At 38.3% G+C, this 27,888-nt stretch overlaps 2 protein-coding genes across 5 annotated transcripts in view; one reads left to right on the forward strand and one right to left on the reverse strand.

Annotated features, from left to right (window-relative positions):
* Positions 1-27,888, reverse strand: part of CENPP (centromere protein P) — a 165,977-nt gene that overhangs the window by 66,520 nt on the left and 71,569 nt on the right. The window lies entirely within an intron of this gene.
* On the forward strand, positions 5,391-27,667 carry ASPN (asporin). 3 transcript variants are annotated; one of them, XM_083726855.1, is made up of 9 exons: positions 5,391-5,579; positions 8,559-8,647; positions 12,924-13,210; positions 13,990-14,102; positions 16,511-16,724; positions 19,068-19,178; positions 23,201-23,294; positions 24,939-25,077; positions 26,047-27,667. In XM_083726855.1, the coding sequence occupies exons 3-9, from the start codon at positions 12,943-12,945 to the stop codon at positions 26,242-26,244; spliced, it is 1,137 nt and encodes a 378-aa protein (XP_083582981.1). In that variant the 5' UTR covers positions 5,391-5,579; positions 8,559-8,647; positions 12,924-12,942; the 3' UTR covers positions 26,245-27,667. The 3 variants fall into 3 exon arrangements, with proteins under 3 accessions (XP_083582981.1, XP_083582982.1, XP_083582983.1); XM_083726856.1 differs by lacking the exon at positions 5,391-5,579 and adding an exon at positions 8,024-8,238; XM_083726857.1 differs by lacking the exons at positions 5,391-5,579; positions 8,559-8,647 and adding an exon at positions 10,458-10,534.

Genomic DNA, 27,888 nt, shown 5'->3' on the forward strand with positions numbered 1-27,888 from the left:
AGGAGACCTTTATTTTCAATATTACTGGTTTTGCTTCACTCACCATTACATGATCTATAATAATTTAGTCTTTCTGTCCCAGTCTAGGATGGTTGTAATAGGTCTGAGCCATTGCCTTAGGCTAGTGATAGATAATTAGAACAATACAGAAGTGTTCTTTGTAGTAAGGCCACTGACCTAATGACTGGGTGGTACTGTGACTTTATATGGTTTCATTTTCCTTAAAAAAACAGCTTCACAACTTTGGGGTGGTTTCTGATGCTCAAGAGGCAGCTGTCCACTAGCACATATTTTTCAGCTTTTGCTGGAGCATCAAATGTGCTAACTCCGGGAGCAGTCAAACCTGGCCGACAGTCAGTTACATTTAGTTACATTAGTTATCACTAGTTACATTTAGACTGGACTACTGTAATTATGAGGGACACGGGCGGTGCTGTGGGTTAAACCACAGAGCCTAGGGCTTGCCGATCAGAAGGTCGGCAGTTCAAATCCCTGCGATGGGCTGAGCTCCCATTGCTCGGTCCCAGCTCCTGCCAACCCAGCAGTTCGAAAGCACGTCAAAGGGCAAGTAGATAAATAGGTACCGCTCTGGCGGGAAGGTAACCGGCGTTTCCGTGTGCTGCTCTGGCTCGCCAGAAGTGACTTAGACATGCTGGCCACATGACCCAGAAGCCGGCTCCCTCGGCCAATAAAGTGAGATGAGCGCCGCAACCCCAGAGTCGGTCACAACTGGACCTAATGATCAGGGGTCCCTTTACCTTTACTGTAACTATGCCTTATGTAGAACTGCCACTGAAAATTGTTCAAAAAGTTCCACTAGTGACAAATGCTGTTGCTAAACTTTTGACTGGTGGTACATTTCAGGAGCTTCTCGCTCCTTTGCTATACTGGTTGCATTTGTTGTCAGTTCGCCTCAATGAGATTTAAATCCCGTAATGAATTAGGACCAAGTTACCTTGGTGGCACTGTGGGTTAAAGCCTCAGCGCCTAGGACTTGCCGATCGAAAGGTCGGCGGTTCGAATCCCTGCGGCGGGGTGCGCTCCCGCTGCTCGGTCCCAGCGCCTGCCAACCTAGCAGTTCGAAAGCACCCCCAGGTGCAAGTAGATAAATAGGGACCGCTTACCAGCGGGAAGGTAAACGGCGTTTCCGTGTGCGGCTCTGGCTCGCCAGAGCAGCGATGTCACACTGGCCACGTGACCCGGAAGTGTCTCCGGACAGCGCTGGCCCCTGGCCTCTTAAGTGAGATAGGCGCACAACCCCAGAGTCTGTCAAGACTGGCCCGTACGGGCAGGGGTACCTTTACCTTTTTTACCTACCTAGAAGCAAGGGAGAAGTGGGGCATGTACAATCTTAGCAGTGTGTACTAACATGCTGCTTATTCACAGTAAGCCATGGTTTGTTTCGGACTATGTTTTACCATGATGGGTGAATGGGGCTGTGGACCTCACTGAATGAGAAGGTTAAGTTATCTTCTACTTTGCCAGTGTTCTATTGTCATTTAAATACTTTTATTGTCCAGTGTGCTTTTAATTATTTTTCTGCTTAAACATTTTTCCAGTTTTGGCTTCCTTGCTATTTATTAGTTCTGTAGAGTTTATTGCATTTTTATTGCATTTTTAAATTGTTTATATATTTTGCTAGTTGTTTTGGGGCATCTCCATGTTTGAGCTGAAAAGTGGGATACCAAACCCTAAATAGATAAACAAACAAACAGATTCCACTGTGTACATGGGGCTGAGTTCTTCCACTGATGAAAATCAGAAACCTGAGTGCTCATGACTACCAAATTCTTGATGCCTTTAATCTAAGAACTGAGAAACCGAATTAAAAAAATGGATGATAAAATAAGGCCCAGAAGCTGCACCCAATGATTCTGCTTACTTCATTTTTTCGTACTACTTTATGCATGTGATTTTGAATTGCTCCCTACAATTATGTTTGGTAATTCTCCCACAGAAATATAAATATTTACAATTCTGGTGAAAGAACAAATGCAGAACACTGTATTTTCAGTAAATTACTAGTTTATTCTATAGTCCACATACCTCCTAATCAAATGATATTTTAGATTTTTGTTTTAGAGGAGGTAAGTATCTGGTTTATAAGTTAAGCATTATTGTTTTATATCTTAGATAAAAGTCAGATATAATCAACTGCATGGTTTCAAGGAGGAGCCAAGTTTTAAGAAGAGTATTATTTAGCTCATGTATGTATGCATGCTCAGAGACCAATACCCCAATGGCTTAGTCTTCATGCTGCTAAACAAAAAGGAAACGAAAATAGAAGTAACATAAACTCTTGGCTTTCAAGAATCATATAATTGTTAGCTTTTGCTTTTTAGACATCTTTTATAAAGCAATGGGTATTTTTTTCCAGGCCACGCAAGCATAAAATACGAACAAGCACTCCATTAAATTACAATACTGCTACCCAAAAATGTTGCCCAAATACCAACATTATTTGATACTTGTGGGGAGTGGAAGAGGACATGACAAATACAGTTACAGTACACCAAGTGAACATTTCCTGCAACCAATGAATGACATAAACCAAGCCTATATACTGGAAACTTTTGACAACCTGCTCAGATAAGATTCACCCCATTTACTTGTTAATCAAAAGAACGGTGGTTCTAAGTAAAGGCAACTGAATGTTTCCGTGGGGCAGTGCCCCCAGACGGTACTCAAGGGTATGCAGTACCAGCACCTCTTTTTGTTGTTGTTAAAAAGTGTGACACTTACTGCACAACTTTTATTCTAGAGACAAAGCACTGCCATGGGGGTTGCATTCTGGGTCAACACTCACATTGGTCAAACACACATAAGCCTGCTCCATCCCCATTCTTCCCTCTTTTGGGTCCAGAAAAGGACCCACATGTTGGCGGTCGCATATCATTTGGACATGTCTAAAATGGTCGCCACGTGTACTACTGCTTTGAGACCTAGATGGTGAGAATTGGGATATAAAATTTAAAAAGAAAATAAATGACAGAGACACTAATCAAACTTCTTGATACTAATTGTGATGGTAGGACAAGCCAGAACCTACCTATCTGGAACATCCTCTATAAATCTGGTTGTTAAATTATGAAATTCTGCCAAAAAAAGACATGTTGCAACTCTTTGGTTTTCATTTGGACTTACAATAAAATTTTACATTTATTGAGCGAGTTAGCCTTTCCTCCTTTGATATTTGGCCAATGGGGCTTCAATCTTCAATAAAATTTCTTTTTATTTTTAAAAATGCAAGCTTATCTAAAAACTTTACTCTTCCCAAGGCTACTCTGTAATCCTCATAGCAGAACGCAATTTTCTATGGCCCAAATTCATTTCATCACAATGGTGTTCTACTAGTCATACAGCTGTACTCTTACTACTGTTTCAGTAATTCCATGATGGCATTACACTTCTCACACTTGTAGATATATGGTTTACTTCTCCGGTCTGTTCTTCTTGCATTCATTGTATGACAGAAAATAGGGAACACAGGCATTTGATATCTTGTTTTCTGTTTACTGATATTTCAGTTTGTCCTAACTATTATCAACACCAATACAGTATAACGTACCTTAGTACACTTAATATACAGTTGCAATCAAAATTATTCAACCCCCATTGCAAATCAGGTTTATTATCAAAATCAAACAAAAGCAATTGAAATAGCTCGACACAGTGGATGCTTCAAGTGGTTTCTCCATTTTTTTCTGTTTGCAAAAACTCTTGCACAAATATGTTGTGTTGCACAAACTACCTCTCAATATCTTTCCATGGATTACTAAAGATTATATACTACAGCCTCTATCTTTTTTGTTCACCATTTTTCTCATACTGGAATGTAGCCCTCAATATATCAATCTTACAAGTTCCTATATGAGAGTTCATTACTACATTTTCTCCTTTTGTCCGTTCATGATTATTTTTAAACCTCACTGTACATCTCACAAATCATGCCTGGCCTTCCTGCTGGAACTGCATGCTGTTAACTTCATGACTTCTATGTTTCTTATTGTTTAAAAATCACCAGAACAGCTTATGCTGTGAGAAAGGACTGACAACTAATGAATGAAGCACCAAATCAAAATGCCTGACTGATCCCAGAGAGCACTGAATCATGACCAGTACACAAGACAATCAAGAGCAAGCATAGCTTGCTTTCAGGAACATTTTCAAATTTCAAGAGGCTATATTTATCATCTGGGTGCAAAACCTTAGAAAAATGTGTTGTGCGGTTGAGTGTACAGCGTTTATTCTAGTTCTCTAACCCAACATACCAGCATATTTCAATACAATAGTCATCCGTCCAACACTTTAAAAAAAGCATTGAATTTACAGTGCAAACAGAGAAAAAAAAGTTACAGAGAATGAGCCAAAACTTCTGAACAAGGTTTAAGTATGCATTAATAAATAAAAGAGTAAAAAAGCTTCTGTGCAGTATTTGTGTTTATGTAAATGTTTATGTTATTTTTTTTTTCTTTTGACATCTGGTAAAAGATCAAAAAATAACTACAGTTCTGAAATAATGCATTTTCCATAGTCAAGCAACATAAACAATGTACAGCTTTTTAAAATAAGCCAGACTGAACTAAAGTCAAAACATATCACTAGAAAATTATGTCATATTAAATAATCTTGGCCCAATTCAAAAATGAGAATTTGTATTTTCAGGAGCTAGTATCATCAAAAAACAATGGAGGAAAATCAGCGAAAAATGTATTGCAGGATGTTCATATGGAAATATCATTTTTAAAATGTAATGCAAATGTTATATGAGTATTTAAAGAAAATGGATGAAAAGATACTTGAGATTTTAAAATGTGTGTACTAGTGCTAATCATATTGCAATAGGACAGGAACCCCAAATATGGCTGCTATTTATAGACACTAACTGACATATTACTATTGCATAATCTAATGGCATTTTTATATTACACAAAAGTCCAGTTGGAGCATACTCTGCCATAATGTCAACTATTTTAAAGCAGTGCTATTATTCTGAATTGATTTGCTAGGAAACTGCATTTTGATTAGTTTATGTTGATTTAACTAGAATCAGCTGTTGTTGTAATAAGTTTTTTTAATATAAAAAATAGGCTTAATATACTCAAGGTTTGCTCACTATTATTAGTCTGATTATTGCTTTACTCAAGATATGTAACTTCTCTGCTAAGCCCTAAAAATCATTCAAATTATGGAAGAGACACTTGTTATCTGATTATTTTCCCCAAATGTGACCTCTGTTACTCTACTATAGTAATGTCTGCTGAGATGATTACCCACTGAGCCAATTGTTGCAGGATCTGCCAATAATACCAGTGTGTTGTTGTGACCTGATGGAGGTGAATTGGCCATGGCTGGAAGAATTAACTGTGGCAGCTGGGAAGAATTAACTGTGGCAGCTGGGAACAGACAAGAAAACTCATGAGATCTCAGAATCTTATGCTGTATTTGAGTGCAAATAAAGAAAGACTGAAAAGTAAAGGACTCACTATGCAGCTCCCAAAGCAGGGCTTCCCTTAGGAAGGAGGATGAGGATTACAAGTGCAGCTAAACCTTGTCACTTACTATGACAGATGGCCCAGGTAAAGTGAAGTTTGATGGTACAATATGGGCAAAACTCTACCAGAGTGATATAGCTCTCAGTATGCTGAGCTAGAGCTTCACTCTGATTGGCTGTGGGTACGGCTCCCTTTGAGAGGGAAAGGGAAAGAGAGGTTTGGTTCCTGGCATTGGACTTCATAACAGCATAATCTCTGAGCTGTATAAAATCCTCCCTGAGGGAATATTTGCAGCCAGAGAAGTCAGACTCTGAGCAGAGAGTTAGCTTGAAAGATAGTGTTTATTATCTTTCAAGGGTATACAGACACGTGAGAACTGGGAAGCTCAATTTTGGGAGCAGAGAAGTGGAGTTGTGAGGGAATACTCTATGTCAGTGGTTCCCAACTAGCTAATTACTGAGGACCCCCTATTTTTCAAAAGCCAAGCCACAGACCCCCTACTTTTGAAAATTTTGATCACTCTATGGTAGTTACCTGTGCAAAGCAATTTTTTGAAAAAAATGTGCGGTAGCCCCTAATAAGCAAAGGATTTTAGATATACTAAAAAACAGACCATAAAAGTTGTGATATTACCACAAATTGCCTATCCCCAGACAGTAGTAAAAACTTGTCTCCATTGCTCCACTACAACTGAATTAAAAAAGCAATTGTGTCCCTAACTTGTAAGTGTTCTATATGCAGAAGGCTTTTTATATGAGAGAATATTCCTACTGAGATGGTACATCTTAGCAAAACTAAGGGCCAGGCTTAGATTTTGCATAGTTGCACTTTTGTTTTTGTTTGTTTTTTAAATAAAGGCGCACTCTGCATCTATTCTGGGTCTGAGTCATATACCCAAGAGACAACATTTCTGAGGTGGGACAATATATTGAACTAAGCCGAAGAACTACACACACTACCACAAGGCTAACTCAATTGCTTCAGGCTTTCTGGTTCCCCAGTATTGGTGGTAAAAATCTGCCTCAAGCAGGAAGAAAGGTGCAGGTTCAGATTCACCTACTTTTCTGCATCCTGGGATGGGAAAACTGCCGTATTTTTCACTCTATAAGACGCATCAGGCCACAAGACGCACCTAGTTTTTGGAGGAGGAGAACAAGAAAAAAAATATTCTGAATCTCAGGAGCCAGAACAGCAAGAGGGATTGCTGCGCAGTGAAAGCAGCAATCCCTCTTGCTGTTCTGGCTTCTGGGATAGCTGCGCAGCCTGCATTCACTCCATAAGACTCACATACATTTCCCCTTACTTTTTAGGAGGGAAAAAGTGAGTCTTATAGAGCAAAAAATACGGTACATAAATTTATGGCTATCAATGGCTAGCTGTCATGATGGACTACCTCAGTCCATCATGGAGCATGGCGCATCAGTGTCTCTCTCTTTTTTTTACTATCAATGCTCTGTTATGCTACCGTTTATGTTATCTAAATATGGATAATGTTATGTCATTCTAAGATGCTATTAAAGTGCAGAGAAGTCCTACTTTAAGACACACCTGTACAAATTACCGTATTTTTCGCTCTATAACATGCACCCGACCATAACACGCACATAGTTTTTAGAGGAGGAAAATCCGTAGGCATGCCACCCGTAGGCATTCCCTCCATAACACGCACAGACATTTCCCCTTACTTTTTAGGAGGAAAAAAGTGAGTGTTATGGTGCAAAAAATACGGTACCCTGCTGTTAAATTTTCTAGTGAGTAGATTGTCCCCATAAAAGGAACTTTCCCAGTAAACTCATTGGGACAGCCACATGGAATTATCTTCCTTGAAAGGCTCACCATGCATTCTACTCTTGCTTGGTGTGCTTGGTGTTCCCCTGAGCATCTTGAATGGATTCTTGACTATTTCTCGGAACATAACATAACATAACATAACATAACATAACATAACATAAGCCCTGTTGTATCAGTTCAAGGTCCTTTTAATCCCATGGCTAATCAGATGCCTTTGGGAAGCACATAACGAATCTCCATTCTTTTCAACTTGGAGAATAGGGATCATATATGGGAGAGGGTTGTTGTATCCATTCCCTGCTTACGAGTTATGAGAGAGGGAAAAGACCTCTCCCTGCTGTTTCATAATGTGCTTTTTGAAGTTCAAGTTATAAAAGATATTTGTTATGTGGCATGGGAAATTACTATTTTAGAAACATAAGCTGAAGTTCCTTTGAGTGTTTGGACTTTGTTGACCAGTTTGTAGGATCTTGAGCAGCGTGTTTCCAACCAATCTGCTGGAGCATACTGAAAAATCATAGTATGCTGGCCTCTTCAAAGAATCCAGTTCAGTTGGATGTCCTACTTCTTTTATGCTGACTAAGAATGTGTGTGTAAATGGAGTGGTGGTCTTTTCCTCTCTCTGCCCAGTAATCATTAAGTGAGGTAAGTGGCTGTATTTGGTGCAAAACTTTAATTAGATGCATTTTGGGAGAAGGGTGTGTCAGCAAACTCACTATGCATCCCAGTGGGCACCTTGCTTGAGAGCCACTGCCATAGCTCTCTCTCTATATGATCATCCTGTAACCCAATACATAGCTGTTTATTTAAATACCTCTGCCTTCAGCTCTAATGATATCCCCTTAAATATAAGCAAGATAGAATAATTCATTTACTGTTAGGTTGCCCTGGGTAGAAAGATGGAGTCGTCTTCATTTATGTAAGAAATGGCACACTGCAGAAATTTTATGAGGTGTGTACTTGCACATCAGAAATGGACTTGAATGAACCATATGGGGCTTGCACTGGCTTTGTGCCATGCATTATTAAGCTTCAAATTTAACCACATCTTCTGCTTAGACGTCTAGAATTAAGCTAGAAGTTTTGGCTGTGATACAAGCAGTGATGAAAAACACATGAGTAGTAACAAGTTTTCTTAACATCATTCTTCAGTGCTCAGATAGACTAATCTACAGAAGCAGTTTATTCAAGTATCACCCAGAGTGCCAGAAGGAACGGGAACTTTAAAGCGATTTTTTTTTACCCTTTTATTATTTATTGTTCATTTTACAGGCTTGAATCTGAGTTCTATATAGTAAGGAACTGGATATAAACTTCTCAGGTGGATTTTTATCTTTAGAAGAATTTGACAAACCAGAAAGGTATGTTTTAGTTTTGGGTTGTTTTTTTATAAAAAAAAAAACTTTTCTCATTGTAACTTAACAATGTGCTTTTATCATTACTAATGTAAGCTAATTGACTACTGTTCAGTATTTTAAAGGATATATTAGATGATTGTACACTGTAGTAGAAATGCTTTTATATTGTGAACTGTATGAAGAAAGGAAAACAGGAAACCTGTACCTTTTGAACTGGTCTACCATAACACAGTTATATTTATCTAGGAGAGAAAAAATAGCATCCTATATAGTTTTATAGACATTTAATGATATTTTTTAAATTTAGCAATGTTTCCAGGCATTCAGAATCTGATATTTACCAAAAAAGCAAAACAAACTCACTGCCAAATAATTGTTTACAAAAACATGGAAGCAGTATAAAGTGCCTCTTCTTTGATGTTTTGAACAGATGAACATAGTTAATTCCCCTCCAAGACATAGCAAGTCTCTGCATTTAAAAAATGTTTGACTTCCAATATTATACAGTAAACATTTCTGCAATGTTTCACCTTTATGCTGTAGATATTATAAACACAAAAGAGCTTTGAATGAATCAATTTATCTGGGAGAATGTATGAAAGGTTAGTAGATGCTAAGTTTATAACTAACTCACTGCTCAGGATTCCTCTTTTCCTTCCATGGTTTCTGTTTTTGTGCAGAGCAATGACTGGGGGTTACTAGCAAACACAAGAATTTCCCATGGCTCTTCACAAAAAAACACAACATTTTCTTGCTACTGATTTACATTATTTAGAGACAAGGTTGTGTGAGCACCCTGCTGTAGACAATGGAAATTTTTAGCACTTTTAAAATCTGCCTTTTAACCATTTAGAATACACTCCAGTGTCAGCTCTGTCATGAAAACAAGTACCAAATATTATAATATTATGCAACTGGCATTTTGCCACTAGACAACTAAATGGTGTTCACTGTAGGTTTGCATACAACCCAATGATTGTTTTTACACTCCGTTCTATAATTGGTTATTTTAATATAATTGAGATGCTTTCCATCCTAGTACTTTTTATTATTTTGACTGCACCTTAAATTTTGCATAATTGCACATGAGTTACCTACTAATATCCTGACAGACAGCATTTTAAAAATACTATATATGGAAGAGCACTGACTGCTGCACCAAGTATTAATGTGGAAAAAGCACCTGTGTTCTAATCCTAATATATTGAGTAATTTTATTTATAAATATTAATACTTGGTGTGGCACCCTACCATTTATGCAGAAAGAAATATATCAGAAAGTTTAGGGTATTGACTTGATAGTAAGGCTGCTATCTTGTGAAAGTCACTTAGGCTGCAATCCTATCAGCACTTGCCTACAAGCAAGTTCCACATCTACTTCTTAGCATAGAATCGTGCTCTCAGTTTCTCAGATTTTCCACATATAAAAGTTAATTTGTCTTGATAAAGGAGTCATTGTGGTTTTTCTTTGTACATGTAAACCTGTAGCTTTAGTTTTTAACTAAAAGTAGTCGGAATATGTTTTCTGTCTGACTTTTGTTAAAGCAAGAGCAAATCAAGAGTGAGTATTATTTGGCAAAAGTCAGACAGAAAACATATTCCGACTACTTTTTATGTTCCATATATACTTGAAGTACATATCCCCAATGTCTCAAATCAATCTAACTCAACTTTCTGATGTAAAGTTAATTATTGAAGTTACAACATACTTCTGGCTAAATTGGCAGCATGAAACAATGTTTCCCTACCTTCTCTAAAATAATGATTTCCTGTGCCAAAATAAAATACTTAGGAAGTTTTTCCCATAAGACCAGGGGCTTAGTTAGGACTTTTCCTACTGTTAAGACAGTATGTCAACAGCACAGTTTAACAGCATGCAAAAGCTCTGAGGTCAGGGTATTTTTTCCTATTACAGATGTTGAGAAAGTAGTTAGGTTTCAGTGTTATTTCATTTACCAATCACTCGGTTCAAAGGAATGCCATTTTTTTTTTTTGCATTTCCACCAGCCATTCAGGATTTGTGTTTGGAGTTTATCATACTGTTAGGGCCAGAATACATATTATAATTCACATTTAGCTTTTAGACCATAATACATTTTTATATATTTTAAGTATATACCTAAAAAGGTAAATGCTGATTTACTCATTGGGAATTGTGTCTGGCTGTAGTTTCTTGTTGAGTGTGCACTCAGTGGCAGAGCTGAGTTTGCATCTTCATTATATGTGAAATTACTCTAAGTGAAATGGGAAGAAATTATTGCCTTGAGGAGAAAACTGAACAATAGTAACAGAGGCCACAGAGTTTTATTAGCAAGGAAGGAGATATTTCCTTAATTTCATGTATGGACAGAAGTTTCCTTTACACAGCATACATATGGAGGGACTCCATATAATAATAAAGTAGCAGTGCTGCGGTCCCTGCCCCCAGCATCAGGTGCTGAATGTTTTCTGGTTAAAACTTTGTATATCCTCAAGTATGGGGACCTTTTCAGACAATCTGGCCACAGCAATGAAAGCACATAGTCTGTTTATTTAATTGCTTGCGCTTCTTATCTGTGCAACTATGAATGAAACAGTAAGAAGAAAGTCATACAGGCCAAGAGATTTGTTTTAAACATTATTGAAAGCTGCTCTGTTTTGCTGTGAGGGTGCCTAAGTATATAGAATGGAACAGAATAGTTCCTTCAGAGAGGGAGGGATGAGAAATGTATCCACGGATTCATTATAAAAATCACTTAATAAAATTGTAACCAACTAAATAAACTTTGGGAATGAAGGCTAGGTTGCAATTAATGTGCCAGCCTTTAAAAAGCCACAAGATTCTTTGTTGCTACAAGTGCTATGCATATGAAATAATAAGAGAGTCATTTCCTTGAATGAGTTAATTCCAAAATTCCAAAGAATGAGAGTGTAATTGTGTACACACCCTCAGAGGGGCAAGTGGAATCAGTTCATGGAGAAGTATGAGAGTTTCGGTAGTTCATAAAGTTCCCTTCCCTTGTTGATTTCACTTCACTGATTCAGCAAGAGCCCTGGACTTCTTAAGACAATTTAATACAATACTGCCAAGTAACAATACACTAGTTTTAATCTTCATGCACTATATAACGGCTGCAAATCTCAAATAATTCTACACCTCACAGTGTCATATTGGCCTTGTTCTCATGTAATATTAAGACAAACTATGGCACACAAGTATGAGCAACCCAGGGTTAAAAATGCAGCAGTGTTGCTCCTGCCACAGTCATGCTGGTGCTGTGCTATCTGGAGCTAAGTCATGGCTACCCTGAGGTAAGCCATAACGCAGCTCACAATTTGCCTACCACAAACAAGCCATAAGCAATAAATAAGAACAAACATTGGTTGTAGCAAGACAAGCCACAAACCTGGGTTTGTCTGTAATGTATAGCCCTAGATAGAATGATAGCTGCAGGACCAGTTTGGAGCAAAGTGGCTTCAGTTTTTGTTCTGGATAACTGAACACTTGTTTGTTCTTGCTAAACCAAAGTTTGGCAAGTTGGTACATTGGATATTGGGACGCAGGTGGCGCTGTGGGTTAAAGCCTCAGTGCCTAGGACTTGCCGGTCGAAAGGTCGGCGGTTCGAATCCCTGCGGCGGGGTGCGCTCCCGCTGCTCGGTCCCAGCGCCTGCCAACCTAGCAGTTCGAAAGCACCTCCGGGTGCAAGTAGATAAATAGGGACCGCTTACCAGCGGGAAGGTAAACGGCGTTTCCGTGTGCGGCTCTGGCTCGCCAGAGCAGCGATGTCACGCTGGCCACGTGACCCGGAAGTGTCTCCGGACAGCGCTGGCCCCTGGCCTCTTGAGTGAGATGGGCGCACAACCCCAGAGTCTGTCAAGACTGGCCCGTACGGGCAGGGGTACCTTTACCTTTACCTTACATTGGATATTAAGGTGCAAATAATGCAACACAATACAGTCAATACCCCCTGTCCAAGGAGTTGTTCCTGAGAACTAGGAATGAAATCTGAGCCACCTTATGTGCACATTGGCTGAAACTCTCTAAAGCCATTAGGGCAAACTCAAAGTCTTTGTAGTATTTCTTTTCAAACCCAGGCTATGAGGCCATGAGTTTATCAAAGCATCTAAATGGGCCCCATTAAAGAAAACTTACATCCTGGGAAAATTCATTTTTATGGGCTGCAACAGGGAAACACTTCATATTGGAAGTACAAACTTCTAAGAAGAAGTTCCAGACAACAGCATACAAAGAAAGGAAATGCATAAACAAATTACAAACTAGCTTGTATTTTTTTACTAGGACTGTGTTCTCTGAAGATATGAGAGAATATGTGCTTCTCCTCCTCTTGGCTTTGTGCTCTGCTAAGCCTTTTATAAGCCCTTCATACTTCACCTTCAAGAACATGATGCTCATGGATATGGAAGACCTTGACGACGACGACGATGATGACGACAAAGATGACGATGACAGAGATGATGACAATTCTCTTTTTCCAACTAGGGCACCCATAATACCCTTTGATTTATTTCCTGTATGTCCCTTTGGATGTCAATGCTACTTGAGAGTTGTACACTGTTCAGATTTGGGTAAGAATAAATCTGTACCTTATTTTCATTGGATCTATGTTGTTTATTTGTAATACCCACACACTTTTTTTAAATGGCACAATCTGGAGGTGGTAATAGTTTTTTCTCTAGAGCCTATGAACTCTAGGAGTATTTCCCAGAAATAGAGTTCAATAAAAGTCTATTCAGTAAATTAATATGTTAACCAGAATTATTTCAACAGCTGCCATCACCAAGGTATTAGGGTTATTTGGACACCTCAAAAATAAACAGAAGCCTAGGGAAAGAAGTGCTTTGCTATCTGTTACTTTCTTGTGTATCTCTAGCATAGCTTTAGATTAATCTTATGCCTAATTAGATATAAAGTCATTTTAAAAAATCATAACCATACCACCAGAGCAGTCTTTTTGTAAGAGTTCAGTAGAATCTCATCTGTTCAATTTATTGGATGCTACCTTGCCCATGTTGAATTCTCTGATAAACTGAAACCTAATTCCAGGTTTCTAAATATAGCTTCATCTGTTACTCAAACAAAGGAGAAGGGGGCACAATCAGCATTAGATTTTATTGATAGTTGGAAGGGGTGATAGCCAACCAATTCATATTTAGAGTAGACCCAGCAATATCAATGGGTGTACTATGAGTAACATTGTCTATACCCAAAAGTTGGAATTATTGGTTACAAAACATTTTAAATTATTGCAAAACTGAAACAAACATTTCAGCATAATACAAACAAATGGAGATTAAAGGGTCTTTTGTTTGTAGATGAATATTTATTTTTTATTTCTAATTAATAGGTTTGACCTCAATACCAAAGAATATTCCCTTTGATACTCGCATGATAGACCTTCAAAATAACAAAATAAAAGAGGTCAAGGAGAATGATCTTAAAGGACTCACATCGCTACATGTAAGTCTGCTTTCTAGCATTCCTAGTATTTGTCTCTATCAAGGACTATGGCAATCTATCTTATGTCAAGTTGATGTTTTCTACCCTGACAGCCATTAACATAAAATGTATGGAAAGCAATGTGAGAAAAGATCAATAACACTTATGGGAAAAGTCAGTTACAGTGGTACCTCTGGCTTAGAACTTAATTTGTTCTGGAGGTCCATTCTTAACCTGAAACCGTTCTTAACCTGAAGCACCACTTTAGCTAATGGGGCCTCCTGCTGCGGCTGCGCCGCCACACAATTTCTGTTCTCATCCTGAAGCAAAGTGCTATTTCTGGGTTAGCAGGTACTATTTCTGGGTTAGCAGAGTCTGTAACCTGAAGCGTATGTAACCTGAAGCGCCTGTAACCTGAGGTACCACTGTATTTGTTATCTAAAGCACAGAAAAAAACACTTTCCATACACAAAGTTGATCAATATTCCTGCTTTATTGTTTACCTAAACTACAGACAACCTTCAGTTCACCATTAACTGACAGATCTTGGGCTGAATTCACCCCTAATGAGTCCTGCCGTAGAAGCCTGTGCAAGGACTTTCACTAGTGCAATGGGGCTTATGCTCTCTTCTCCCACTATGTGCCCCGTAAATTGGCTCAGGGTGTGTGTGTGTGTGTGTGTGTGTGTGTGTGTGTGTGGAGAACCCCCAGAACAAAGGGGAAGGAGAGAGGGGATCGTTCTGCCTGGCAAGCTGAAATTCTTGCACTGACGGAAAGACTGCTGTAGCTCATGTTGAATTCCTCCCCTTATGTCAGAGTGCAGATGTCTTCATATGCCGAAGTAAAGAAAATCTCATACATTTTTTGTATAAACTTTCCCGCGTCTTGGATTCCAGCTGAATGGCCAGTTGAACGCCTAACTAACAGAAAGTTCTTGGCCATATAAGAAATAGCCTAGCACTTGAATTATAAATAAATTGACTACAGTCTTTTAATACAAATAAACATTTCATAGCTTAATGTAAAATCCTGTTGTTTACTGACAACCAGTAGCAAAATATTGTGCCTAGCCAACATACAGCCTTCTGTTTAAATCAAACTAGCACACATGTTTTTTGAAATCTCACTGAACAGGACTGGGAAACTTTTTCCAGCCTAAGGGCTATATTCCTTATTGAGCAAATGCTAGACACATGTCAGCGATGGACATGTTTTACAAAGCCCTCTTGCAATTGTGATTATTGTTTCAAATGTCTAAGATTGGTACTGGAATCAGGAAACTAAATGGGGGGGGGGGGACACATTTTTAGGGTCGCAATTCTGCCAGACCAAGAGAGGTCTGTCCCTAAGCACAGATTTCAGCCTTCAATTCTCTAGGAAAAGGGTCAAAGTTCCTCTTCCTCAGCTGCCTCAAGTTCTTGGGAATAGTCATGCCAAGGTATCTTAGGTCACCTGACTGAAGTTTCAGCCACGTGATGTTCTAAAGTCTTACCTGATGCTCAAGGGGGAGAGCATACACAAAGTTCTGATTCAGGTTAGTTAATGTCCAGTTCTGCTGGAATTTACTTAGAAGTTGTGATTTTTCTATCACCACTGCAAAAAAGGAAGGGGGACAGTAGACACCATCTTTGGTCCCCCTGCTTTGAATGAGACTAAGCCATTCACGCAAACTTGCGTTTGAGAGGGAGAGTAACACTGGGAGTAGAGCAAGGACATGATGTGCATGAAGTTTGATATAGAATTTGCTTTGGTGGCAAATGAATTGCCATTCCACCCTGTCAAATATTTTATAAATACCAAGCGACAACAGAGCTACATGGCATTTAATGCTACCACTGTGGTGTGTAGCATTCAGTGTTCTAATTACAGGATCTGCCAGCTAATTGGTAAGAGCTGCACAGTGAGATAGACACTGTGGTGTCACAGTTCAGGAGGGCTGTTGGGTGGTACAGATCCAGAGACACTGGATCCTTTCCCATCTTAAGTACCACAATCAATATGGACCATAACCAGGATTCTGGGAAAGCACTGCCCTGCATAATTTCACTAAGCAGCATCAGCAGTTGTGGGACCGTTCCAAAATATCTTGCAAAATTCAGCTCTAAAGCTATCCATGGCATAAGACTTCTGTCACAATAACACACAGTAGGGATACAGCTTACGTTTTGACATCTAAGTGAAACTAAATGTTAATTCTTATTTCCCATTCTTAAGTCCTGACTGATTTCACTCCCTCTTGTTACTTGTTACTTCTTCAAATCTAAACACACACACACATTTCATTTTGGAGCTTTCTGACGCATAGATGGTGTTTTTGAATTCAAATGTGCAAAATACATATATGCAGTTTTTAAAAATATGACATCTTCTGAATGTGAGACGTAAAATAAAATAAATATTCTAACTTCACCTTTTCACATTTTGCCTAGGCACTTGCACTGAACAACAACAAAATAACCAAGATCCACCCAAAAGCCTTTCAATCAACAAAAAAGTTGCGGCGCCTCTACTTGTCCCATAATCACTTAACTGAAATTCCAGCAAATCTGCCAAAGAGTTTAGCTGAGATAAGAATTCATGATAATAAAGTGAAAAAGATACACAAAGAAGCATTTAAAGGAATGAAGGCTTTACATGTGTTAGGTAAGTGTTTTTTATAAATCAAGCTGTTGCATAACACCAGGGGGGAAGCAAACTACAGTACAGTATTATTTCATTCATCAGCAATGTGATAGAAATCAGGGATTAAATTGAGCCCTAGATGAAAGGAAGGCTCAGAAACAGAGCTGAGACAGAGCTGTCTGCATCCAAATGCAGCCATGGGGTTTCTGCTGAAAAAATGGTTCCCAATAGTAGATTATTTTTTCTTAGCCCAAGCTTTGTAGGTAGAATTCAGATTCCTTTTTGGCTGCCTGTTATTTTCTACTCTACCCAGCAAATGCAAACAGAATGGTTGCTTTATAAGGCAGAGGAAAAAAACAAACCATCACCTGCACATGGGAGTGAATTGTGTGGGAATGATTTCTTGTCTGGCTACAGTTCACACAGAAAAAAGGCAGGCAGCCCAAGTTACTGCATGGTTCTCTCATACATCCCTACCCCATCTGAGCAAACTGTGTGCATTTGTGTGTATTAGACTTTGTCCCAGCTGGTTGAGTTTTTCCAACTATGCTCTCCTGCTCTGTGTTACATGCCTAAGTGGTCAAACTCTCATCTGCACCAGGATGACAAATACTGAGATCATATTCCTAAGTGTGGGTGCTCCTAAGTTTCAGATGACTAGTTTGTTTTTATTCTTTAAATAAGATGTTTTAGAGACGTGATTCACTTTGGGCAAGTAAGGTCAAGAAAAGTGTCTTGCCAGGTTACTTAAACATTTTAGAAATACGACAAACTGAATGTAAGGGGATAGTACAACTGCATTCCACCCTCACTGTGGAAGATTCTGCCATTTCCCAATAGAACAAACTAAGGAACTGATATATTGCATTGTTTTCTTGTAAGAATGTTTGAGGAAAGGTTTGTCAGGTAAAATAAAAAGTGTGGATTTCACCCTGGCACCCTATCTCCTCCATTCCTTAAAAAAAATTAAATCCAGGAAAGTGCCCTTCCTTATCACAGTCATATGGAGATAGGTTCTGTTTACTCCATGATGGGAGGCACACTGTACATAATCAAACATTATTTTATTTATTACATTTATATACCACTTTTATCTTCCAAGGATCTCAATAATGTGTACATGGTTCTCCTCCCTGCCCCATTTCATCCTCACCACAACCCTTTGAGGTAAGTTGGGCTAAGAGATGGTGACTCAAGGTCACCCAGTGAACTTAATGGCTGAGTAAGGATTCAAACCCTGCTCCTTCCAGGTCCTAGTCCAGCACTCTAACCATTATGACACACTGGAACTGAACCATAGCTTTGAAAATAGATTATGCTGCTTTGGAGGGCCCTGGCTTAAAATAAACTCTCACACTGGTCTGTGTGACATGGACAATTAAAAACATAAGAACCCTGCTGGATCCACAGACAAGTGCTATTTAGACCAGCATCCTGTTTCCTACAGTGGGCAACCAGATGCCTATGGGAAATCCACAAGCATGCGTAAGGGCAAACAACTGGTATTCAGATGCATGCTACTGCCTAAGGGGATTGCAGCTTAAGGCTACAAAAGCAGACTGAAGGTGCAAATTTACATGCCTATGCAGAAGTTTCAAAGAGTAAGATAGCATATGTCATGATCTTGAGGAGAGACAGCAGGGAGCATAAAGGACATTGACTACTCGAATTAGGAAGAAAAGTAAACTGAATCCTGAGAGTGAGGTACATTTCTATTGGACACTTTTCTGCCCCAACACTAGGTTGCGCTGCATAACTCATCATAATGAACTTCGCCAACAACAGAATTAGTGAACAGACTTATATGTCTATTCCAAGTTCCAAGGAGTAAGATAGCATATAGTCATCAAGCCTAGCAGCCAATGACAACCTTATTCTCCTTGAATTTGGCCAATCCTTTAAAGCCATGTAAGTTGGTCGGTATCACATCTTGTGGAAATTAATTATTTCCATCTTTGATAAATGTTTGCTTTATGAAAGGTTGACTGAAGTTTTTGAAAGAATTGTATGCAACTAGGAGCAAGTGTTCCCTGACATTTTAGAAGCTTTGATGTGCATTGCTTTGGTTTTTGGTTGTATTCTCCTTAAAAACAATGCACGACTTCAAGAATTTCTGCCATGTGACATGGCTTAATTTCTAAGCAAGAAACATTGGAGCTCAACTTTGGGAGTCATGCCTTCACATGGAAGCCACTACCCATACCTATGAGTATCAAGAGAACATTTATATTTCTGAATGGAGGAAATTGTGCTACACGTGTTTAAAGACATTCTTTCATTTCTTAATGCTGTAAAAGCCTCAACCAAGGAAAGGTATCTTAAAAACTACAGCCTCACAAGCCACAACTGTTATTCTTTTGGCAGAGATGAGCGCAAATCCTATTGATAATGAAGGAATAGAACCTGGGGCCTTTGAAGGTGTGACAGTCTATCATATAAGAATTGCAGAAGCTAAATTAAACTCTGTTCCTAAAGGTATGATCTTTTTTATTATATAAATCAGGTTTTTTATCTTACATTTTCTCATGTACATTGCTTTCTAATTTTGAGTTTGGTATTATGCTGATTGAATTAAAAATAATGGTGGTGATATACTTTTTAATTACAATGCATAATAAACATCAGAAGCCTATGGACACACCAAGGATCACCCACAGAACGGTCAAAATATGCAGATACCTGGGCAAATAGCAAAAAACTAGGAAGCACAAATTTAAAGGATATACTGTAGATTCCGGTGTATAAGGCGACTTTTGAACCCCGGAAAATCTTCTCCAAAGTCGGGGGTCACCTTATACGCCAGGTATGGGTGGCACGGAGCTGAGCCCACCCCCCACTGCTGCTGTGGCGGCGGCTCCGAAGCAGCAGCAACAGCAGGCGGCAGACTCAGCTCTGTGCCGGGCAGCTTTCTCCCTGAGCGCACCTCTGTTGCTGCTTCTGAAGCAGCAGCAGCGAGCAGGAGGCTGAGCTCCATGCCGGGTGGCTTTCTCCTGGCATGGAGGTGAGCCCACCCCCTGTTGCTGCCCAGTGTATTGGGCAACTGGGCTTATAATATGAACCCTCAAATTGCAGCTGCCAATTTGGGGGATCGCCTAATATGCCCAGTCGCCTAATACGCTGGAATCTACGGTCCATTTTTTTCTTAAGTGCCTTAAAATTCTGAGAAATCCCAGAAGTAGGTGTTTCCTGAGGGTCACTACTGTAGCTACTCTAATGACTATCTACCTAGGAAACCTGATCATTTGGAAATACAGATGAACTGATAATACATTATCTCCTTTCATGACTCAGGTTCATAGAGGTGTCACTGCACAGTGGCAGAGGGTAAAGCTGTAGAGTATCCAAGTCCTAGACAGAGGACTTGTCTGTCTTGTTGGACAAGCAACAGCAAATAGCTGTTATCTTGGGATCAAAACCTGGGGCAATGTATTATGGGAAGTGGGGGCAAGACTAAGGCAAAACTAAGGCTAACCGGAAAGGCAATCTGAAACATTGCTCCAGTGCTTGTTTGAAGCCAGCTGACAACTGAAATACTCTTTTAGAATGGTACATGTTGTTGAAGGCCATCCTGGCAGTCAGTCTTATTAAAGAGCCAGAATTATCCTTTTGAAGTGTACACTGACTCTAGGATTAGCACAGTGGTGAAGGCATGATGCCCAGAGCTGGGCCACCTTCCAGGAAGAAGTAATCAATATTCTAAGGAGAAGTCAATGAGGAAGTATGGTCTGTTTATGTTACTCTTCCTCTTTAAGCAACTAAGAAACCTCAGCAACTGCTTCTTGAGATGGTCTAGGGAGAAAACCTCCCACCTTTCCCAGGGTCCTGATGTCCCAGGAGTTCTCTTTTGCTGTTGAGATATCTAGTAATGAGCCAGGGATACATACTCACTATGTAGTCACTAAAGAGGCAAACTTCTCTGACATTATTATGACAACTTGAAGGAATTCATAGAACTCTACAGAAAATAATTTCCTAAACTAGTTATAACAACTTAGTGAGGGTAGAGAACTACTAGCTCCTTGTACCATTTTCGGGAAATATTTGCCTTCTAAATAAAAACTCCTGGGGAAAGCAAGACATCCTTTCATGACATGCCATAAAACACAGGAAATCAGCCTGAATTGAAATCCTCTTTGCTTCCCAGTTCCTGAATGAACACAAGTAACTGCACAACTTATGCATGTTTACCCCAAAGTAAGTCCCATTGAGTTTAGCAATGTTTACTCCCGGTTACTAACTGTAGGCTTGCAGCCTTAGGTGATCCTAAACCCACCTAACTTTTTGTTGACTAAACTCAGGGTCACAATGCAAGAAAATGTTAATGAGAAAACATTAATTCTCCCTTTTGAGTAAAAATTAACATTGGCAGGCAAACAAGTGTGAACAAACATTTTTGTTTAATTTACCAACAAATGACCAGAAAAACATGAATACATACACTAGAAAAATATTAGCATGCTAAAAAGAGTAGGGAAAGAAAACTATTAGTTGGTATTTTCATACTAGTGTTGCCAGAAGTAATAGCACTGGAGATTTAATATTTTCCTAAGCCACTGTGGAAATTAGAAGCATGCTTGAGGTCATGGTACTGCACAAAAAATGATAACTAAATATAATAAACAGAAAGCTCTTGGAATCTAGAAGTACTAAATGCCTTCCATCTCTAATTTTAAAGCACACCACAGAAACAACTTTTGGCTATTCCCTGAATACAGAGGCCAACAGTTCTGAAGTATGGGTGGCTGCTTAGATTTAACTTGGAAAGCTATTCTGCAGATCAGCATGAAAAGAACACAACAAGGATACTATTATGCTTACAATTTCCATAGCCTATGCTATCATAATATCCTTGACAAATATAAAATTGCAACTCCTACATCCTTTGGAAAAATCCTACATGCGGTGATGATTATCACATATTTTTATTAGAAAAAAAATTAACTTGCTCATCAGCTGCTGAGAAATTGCACACAATGTCTGTATCTGGTTTTGTCCATTTTAGGAAGTACTAGGGCAAACTCAAAAGTCTAGCAAAAGATACATAGTGAAATTATAATATTTGAAATATCACAAATATATGCAGGTCCACTATAACACTAGATATTGTGTCCTTGCCACTTATGAATAAAGTGGGTTATGTGGTTATAAGGCACAATGCTGTCTGCAGTGTCATGCCTGTATGCATGTAAAGCCACTCATAGACATACTTTATAACCCTAGGACTAAGGAAACCCTATTCCTGCATCCCAGATTCTTCAAATTAGGATATTGTTTGAACAGATCTCAACAGGCAAGAATCAACATATAGGGAGATATATTTTCCATTTACCATGCTGGGTAACCTTAGGCTTGTCACTCTCACCCTAACGTACCTTCAGATTGCTGTTGTGATAAAGTAAGATAAATTAGAACTATGGATGCAATATTAGTCATTTATTTGTTAATGTTAAATCAAAACTATTTGACAAAAAATTGTTGCCAATTAATTTGGTAGCTATTTTAAACAAATCATGTATAATTTTTAATACAAAAACCACGAGTGTTTTAGAAGACTCACACAGGACAAAGTGTCTCTTCTCAGATGCATGCCCACTGCTACACATGCAGGAATCATCTTTTTCTAAAGGAGTGTTTTTCTTCCAAAACTATTATTTTAGTGAATGGAAATACAGCAATCCTAACTGGGTGAAGTGATGGACACTTGCAAAGCCCTGCTGGCTTATGGTGGTTAGGTCAGGAGGTGAAAGAGTGCCTATTTTTATTTTCGTCTCCCAGCAGTTCCAAGACTGGCTCTGACCCTCTGTTTCAGAGTCTACCCCATCAAATCTTTCTGCTGATGTATATGTGACCTCCAGAGCATACTACACACACACACACACACACACACACACACACACACACACACCAGCCATGTGGAGAAGTATGATTGCCCTATTTTACCCCTTCTAGCCAGCAGATCTAGGGGTTAGGATTGCTCTCTAAGTCACTTATTTTACCGGTAATTAATTGACAGTATGCATTTCTACTTAGAAGTAAATCCCACTGTGTCCAAAACAGTCCATGGAAAATGTACACAGGATAGCTGTTCAACACTACAAGCCTATATATGCCTATTCAAAAGCAAGTCCCATGCAGTTCAATCACGTTTACTCCCGGATTATAGTTTTGCAGTCTAAAACTTAAGCAATAAATTGAACAAGATTTTTTTTAAAAAACCACCCTAATAATAACTTGCCCTAGGTCTTTTATCTAATAGTAGGAAAGGGAATGACAGCATAGAAAAATTCAAGAAACTTACTGCAGAAATTTCTGCACAATATTATTTACAATAGTGAGACTTTTTCTATCAGTTGCATTAAAAATAACATCTTAATGCTAAAGGCAGAAGTCCTGCAAATGAAATAGAACAAATTATTTTCCTCAACACAATTAATAAATTGCTTCTTGAAACTCTTTGTGTCCAGCTTAAACACTTAATGTGTGTCTCTCCCTAATAGGATTGCCTTCCAGTCTATTGGAACTTCATGTAGATGGCAACAAAATTTCTGCAATAGAACTCGAGGATTTTATTCGTTATAAAAACCTTCAAAGGTAACACTTAATATGGAAAATTCTTTCCAAACATTTGATATTATGTAAACATTTTAGGATTTTCTCATTTTTAAAACTATGAGGAATGGTGCAGTGATTGAAACAACCAATATTTCCTAAAAAAAAAAAAAAAAGGGCACTTCGAGGTGGAACATTTCTCAAGTGATTCAGTGTACCTGGCATCTGATCAGTTATGTAGGAACTGGGCCAGTCCTTTTGTTCATTCATGTGGCATTTAACATAGTCAAAAAGCTGGTGTCATGGTCCAAGCAACAGGTCACAGCAAGCTGTTAAATTTCCATGCAACACTTTAGCCATTTCAGCTTCTATATGGGCATTGCTTAAGGAAGCGTGGCTGTGTAATCCATTTGTTTCACTCAAATTAATTTAAACCTTGCTTTTTTTACTTCACTAAGATGTGGACAGTATTGTGATTATATTACAGTCTCTGAACTAAAGTGCCTTTATCTTTTAAGACTCACCACACATAAAGTCCTTAAGAGCTATTGCTAAGGGGAAAAAACAGCACTTACCATGAACTTGTTTTGGTGTTTAATTTAATTAAATTGAAAAATATGAAGAGCAAATGGGAACTTGAGCCAAAATATGGTGAGTAAAAGACAGCTTCAGCACAACTGAGAGAAAAAAGTAAGATTAAAGACCTGGTGAATAGTAGTTCTCATTATTTGTTTCACCAAGTAATTTCAGAAGACAGTGCCCAGTGCAACTGATTTTAGGAAGACAGGTTTACCTATCTTGAGAAAATAATAAAATAACAGGGAGGGTGTGTGAGGAAAACTCAGGACAATGGCTACAGTTCAGAGGGCTATACAGTACGTTCACAGAGTACAGAGACTGTTGTTTGAAAGAAACAAGACAAGAAACATGTGTACATAACCAAGCCTTTCGATCTCAAACAGAATTGCCAGTTTAGGTTGCACATGAGGTCAGCTGGAGATTTGGATTACTTCCAGATGAGCATTGTTGCAAAAGAGAGAGCAGCTGGCTGAAAATAAGACATTGTTTCTTTGTCCAGGGAGCAGCATAAGGAAGGCAGAGTTGCTATAGAGAGGGAGGGGATGGAAGAAGCCTTAGAAAAACCCACTGACCTTTCAAAAAACTGGATGTCTTGATTTATCAGAATGATTAATTATTAGAACTCCTTCTGTTATAGGCATCAGATTAGACAGCCTATATATAATTCTACCTCTGTAATTAGCTCTTGCTTCAACTGAATATGAGATTTGAATCAGATGCTAAGTATAGACTCTTAACAGAATAAAGACTAATGATGAAAACTGAGAATGGTCAGTGTCCACTACAATGTTCTGTAACATACTTTTGTATACTTTCTCATTGGGTTTCTCTGTGCCCGAGGTATCAGCATCAAGGTACCACTTATTCTTTCTGGAAGACTTGAGTACAATAGCAAGTGCCCCACTTTTCTCTAAATTCTCTGTACACTGCACAGGATCGTGGGAAGGGTAGGTCACTGGCAACCAAATTATGGGTTTGGCTAGTAAGCCAAGACTTCTTAACCACTGTTTCTATATGTTCATTTCTCTATACAGTATGTTAAATGGTTTCTTAGTGTTATCTTAAACCATATTGTCTCAGGTACTCTTTTTTAACATTTATCTTTAGGTTGGGGCTAGGAAACAACAGAATCAAAGATGTGGAAAATGGCAGTTTTGCTAATATGCCAAATATACGAGAAATCCATCTAGAGAAGAATAAACTAAAAAGAGTGCCTTCTGGTTTTCCAGATCTGAAGTATCTGCAGGTAATACACAATGCAGCAGACTTTTAAAATCTTATCCTCTTGACATTTTTGTCCTACTTATTCAGTGTATTGACAATCTATACAATAAACGTTTTTTAAAAAATGTGTTGTATTCAGTTTTTAGCCCACAGATGGGGGCAGGAAAACCTAACTTCCTTGCTACCACCAGTCTTCAGAGTTCCCAGAAAATACTTCCCATGTGGCATGGGACCTTTAGAGGAGTGGACTAGAGTGCAGAACTTTCTGCTCTACACAAAAAAGAAGCCTATGCCCAAATTTCACTCTCCCTTCACCCCCCACTTAGCAGGGTCTTCTGACTTTCGGGGGGATGTCATTTTCAGGGGGCTCTAGGGGCTGGCAGGGAGAAGGATGAGAACTTCACTTTCCACCTATCCCCAGCTGTGTACAGGTATCTGGATCCAGCCAAATATATTTTATGGTTTTTTATTTAAAAAACCAGTCAAGACATGGGTTTAATGTAAGTATGCACTTATGTGCAGGAGTTACCAAAAGCTAAGAGTTAAGTCCCAGTGTAAATGCAATACTACCTGACTGCCTGACATGGATACATGATCAGGAACAGAAGTTTACAAACTCTTCCATTTTCCCCATCTCAAACTGGCATATCCGCCCCCTTTTAATTCCAAAACTATCACTACTGATATATCTGGACTTGTGTTTTCATTATCATAGTGACTCTGGCAACCCAATTTCCCCCAGTTTTTACCTTTTGTCCTCAAAAAGCATATCTAAGAAGTATCAAAAATTAAACATTAAAAGTATATTGAATATTTTTCTATAAATCAATATAAACCTCACTTTCCCCTTTGAATTTTAGATGCAAATATCTAAGGCTGCAATCTATACACTTTTACCTAGGATTAGCATATATTTCAAATCTTCACATGCAATTTAATGTAGTCATGGGATATGTCAAATATTTATTTTTTTCTTTCTGTCCTCTTACAGGTTGTCTTTCTTCATTCTAACAGTATTTCAAAAGTGGGAGTGAATGATTTTTGCCCAACAGGAGGAAGGCTGAAGAAGACGTTATATAGTGGCATAAGTTTATTCAACAATCCTGTTAAATACTGGGATATCCAGCCTGGAACATTTCGCTGCATATTAAATAGAAACAGTGTGCAGATTGGAAATTATGGAAAATAAAGGTGTATATCCAAAACGTCATTCAAATTGAAATGTTAAAACCAGTAATATAATACTTGAAATCTGTTGAAGATGGGCAACTTTATACTGTCCAATTGCTTTATAAAATACTAATGTAATATCCCATAAAATTCTAATCTTATGTTAAATTTACATATCTTATAGAATAAAAGGCCTCCTGAACCCTAAATTGGAAACTTATCATTAGGTGTTTCCTATCATTGTTGTCTAAGCTATGTTTATAAACTATTTTTTTCTTAGCAGAAAATAATGCAAAATTTTGAAACATTTTTTTGATTAACCTATATTTTTTTCTGTATTGCAAACGTATCCTGTAAAGGTATTTATCAGATTTCAAGGGGGAATTGTGAACTTTTAAGTTAACAAAAGTAAACTAAACTGGCTAATAAGAAATGTTAAAAGGTACTGTAGTATTAATTTGTTGGTAAAATACATCAGGTCAGGTTAGATAATATGTATATCTTTGTAGTAAGCTTAAAGGCAAGATTGATACCATACACTTACAAGCCTCAAAGCCTTTAGTATTTATTCATGTAGTTTCTCCCGAAAACTATATATTCTGTTGGTAACAAAGGTGTATGTATGCTAAATATTAACAATGTAGAAATCCTATAACTTTTTTTCTTTTTTCTTTTTAAAGGAATGATAAAATTCTCTGCAGGCCAGTACAAATACACCATTGTTATATACTGTAAAAATAATTACTCAAGCTGGCAGTTTGGGACACGGTTAAAACACCTGCAGTCATAGGGGCCTAGTACACTGTTGCAAAGGGATTTTTTTAAATGAATGGACAGGAATTCCAAACATGTGTAGCATACCAAACTTAGTTTACAGAGGAAAAAGGAGTAGCCCCTGTGTGCACAGAGCTGTGTGTGTACACCACAGCCACTGGATCACTGTCATTGTATGCTGACCTTGTATTCCATATTACATCTTGAGTACTGTAACTTTGCTGAATCCATATAATGCAAAATGTGTTTGATCATGATTGAATAACTAATGATGGGACTGTATAAAAGTGGCTATATTGACTATAGATTTAATGTGCTGTTCATATAAACAGGAAGTTGAGAATTTAAAAATTCTAAATGGTGTCCATTAAAATGCTAGATTGAAACCTTTAATGTTGTCATGCTGTTTCCTATTCAGTTTAAGTAAAATAGTAATATTAAAAATATACTACTTATTGTAAACTTTGCAGCCTGATTCTTGGCATGTTTTATCCAAAAGCCTGTCCAATAGATTTCAGTACGAGTTAATTTCTAGTATGAATGTCTAAGATTCCTATATTAGATTTTGAAATTTTACTGATTTCTCATAATCTTATTTATTTACTGTAGACTGTATACAACTAGGTTAGAATAAAGCCACTGAAATCAATAGCCTTGATTAACTTAAATCTATTGTACAATTCTTTCATATTAATACTTATATCTAGGCTTTTGGCCTATTACCAATATTTCTTCCAAGAGCAATTTTTATGATATGCTGCTGTGGGACAGGTGGGGAAAAACTTTCCTTTCTGTGTACCTCCTTCACTTTATGTAGCAAATCCTGTGTGTGGTTTGCCTCCTTGCACTCATGGTGCTGTTGCTCCATTGACAATAATTTAAATATATG

Source organism: Podarcis gaigeae, assembly GCF_964106915.1.
Source record: "Podarcis gaigeae genome assembly, chromosome: 2".
In the NCBI taxonomy this organism is placed as follows: Eukaryota; Metazoa; Chordata; class Lepidosauria; order Squamata; family Lacertidae; genus Podarcis; species Podarcis gaigeae.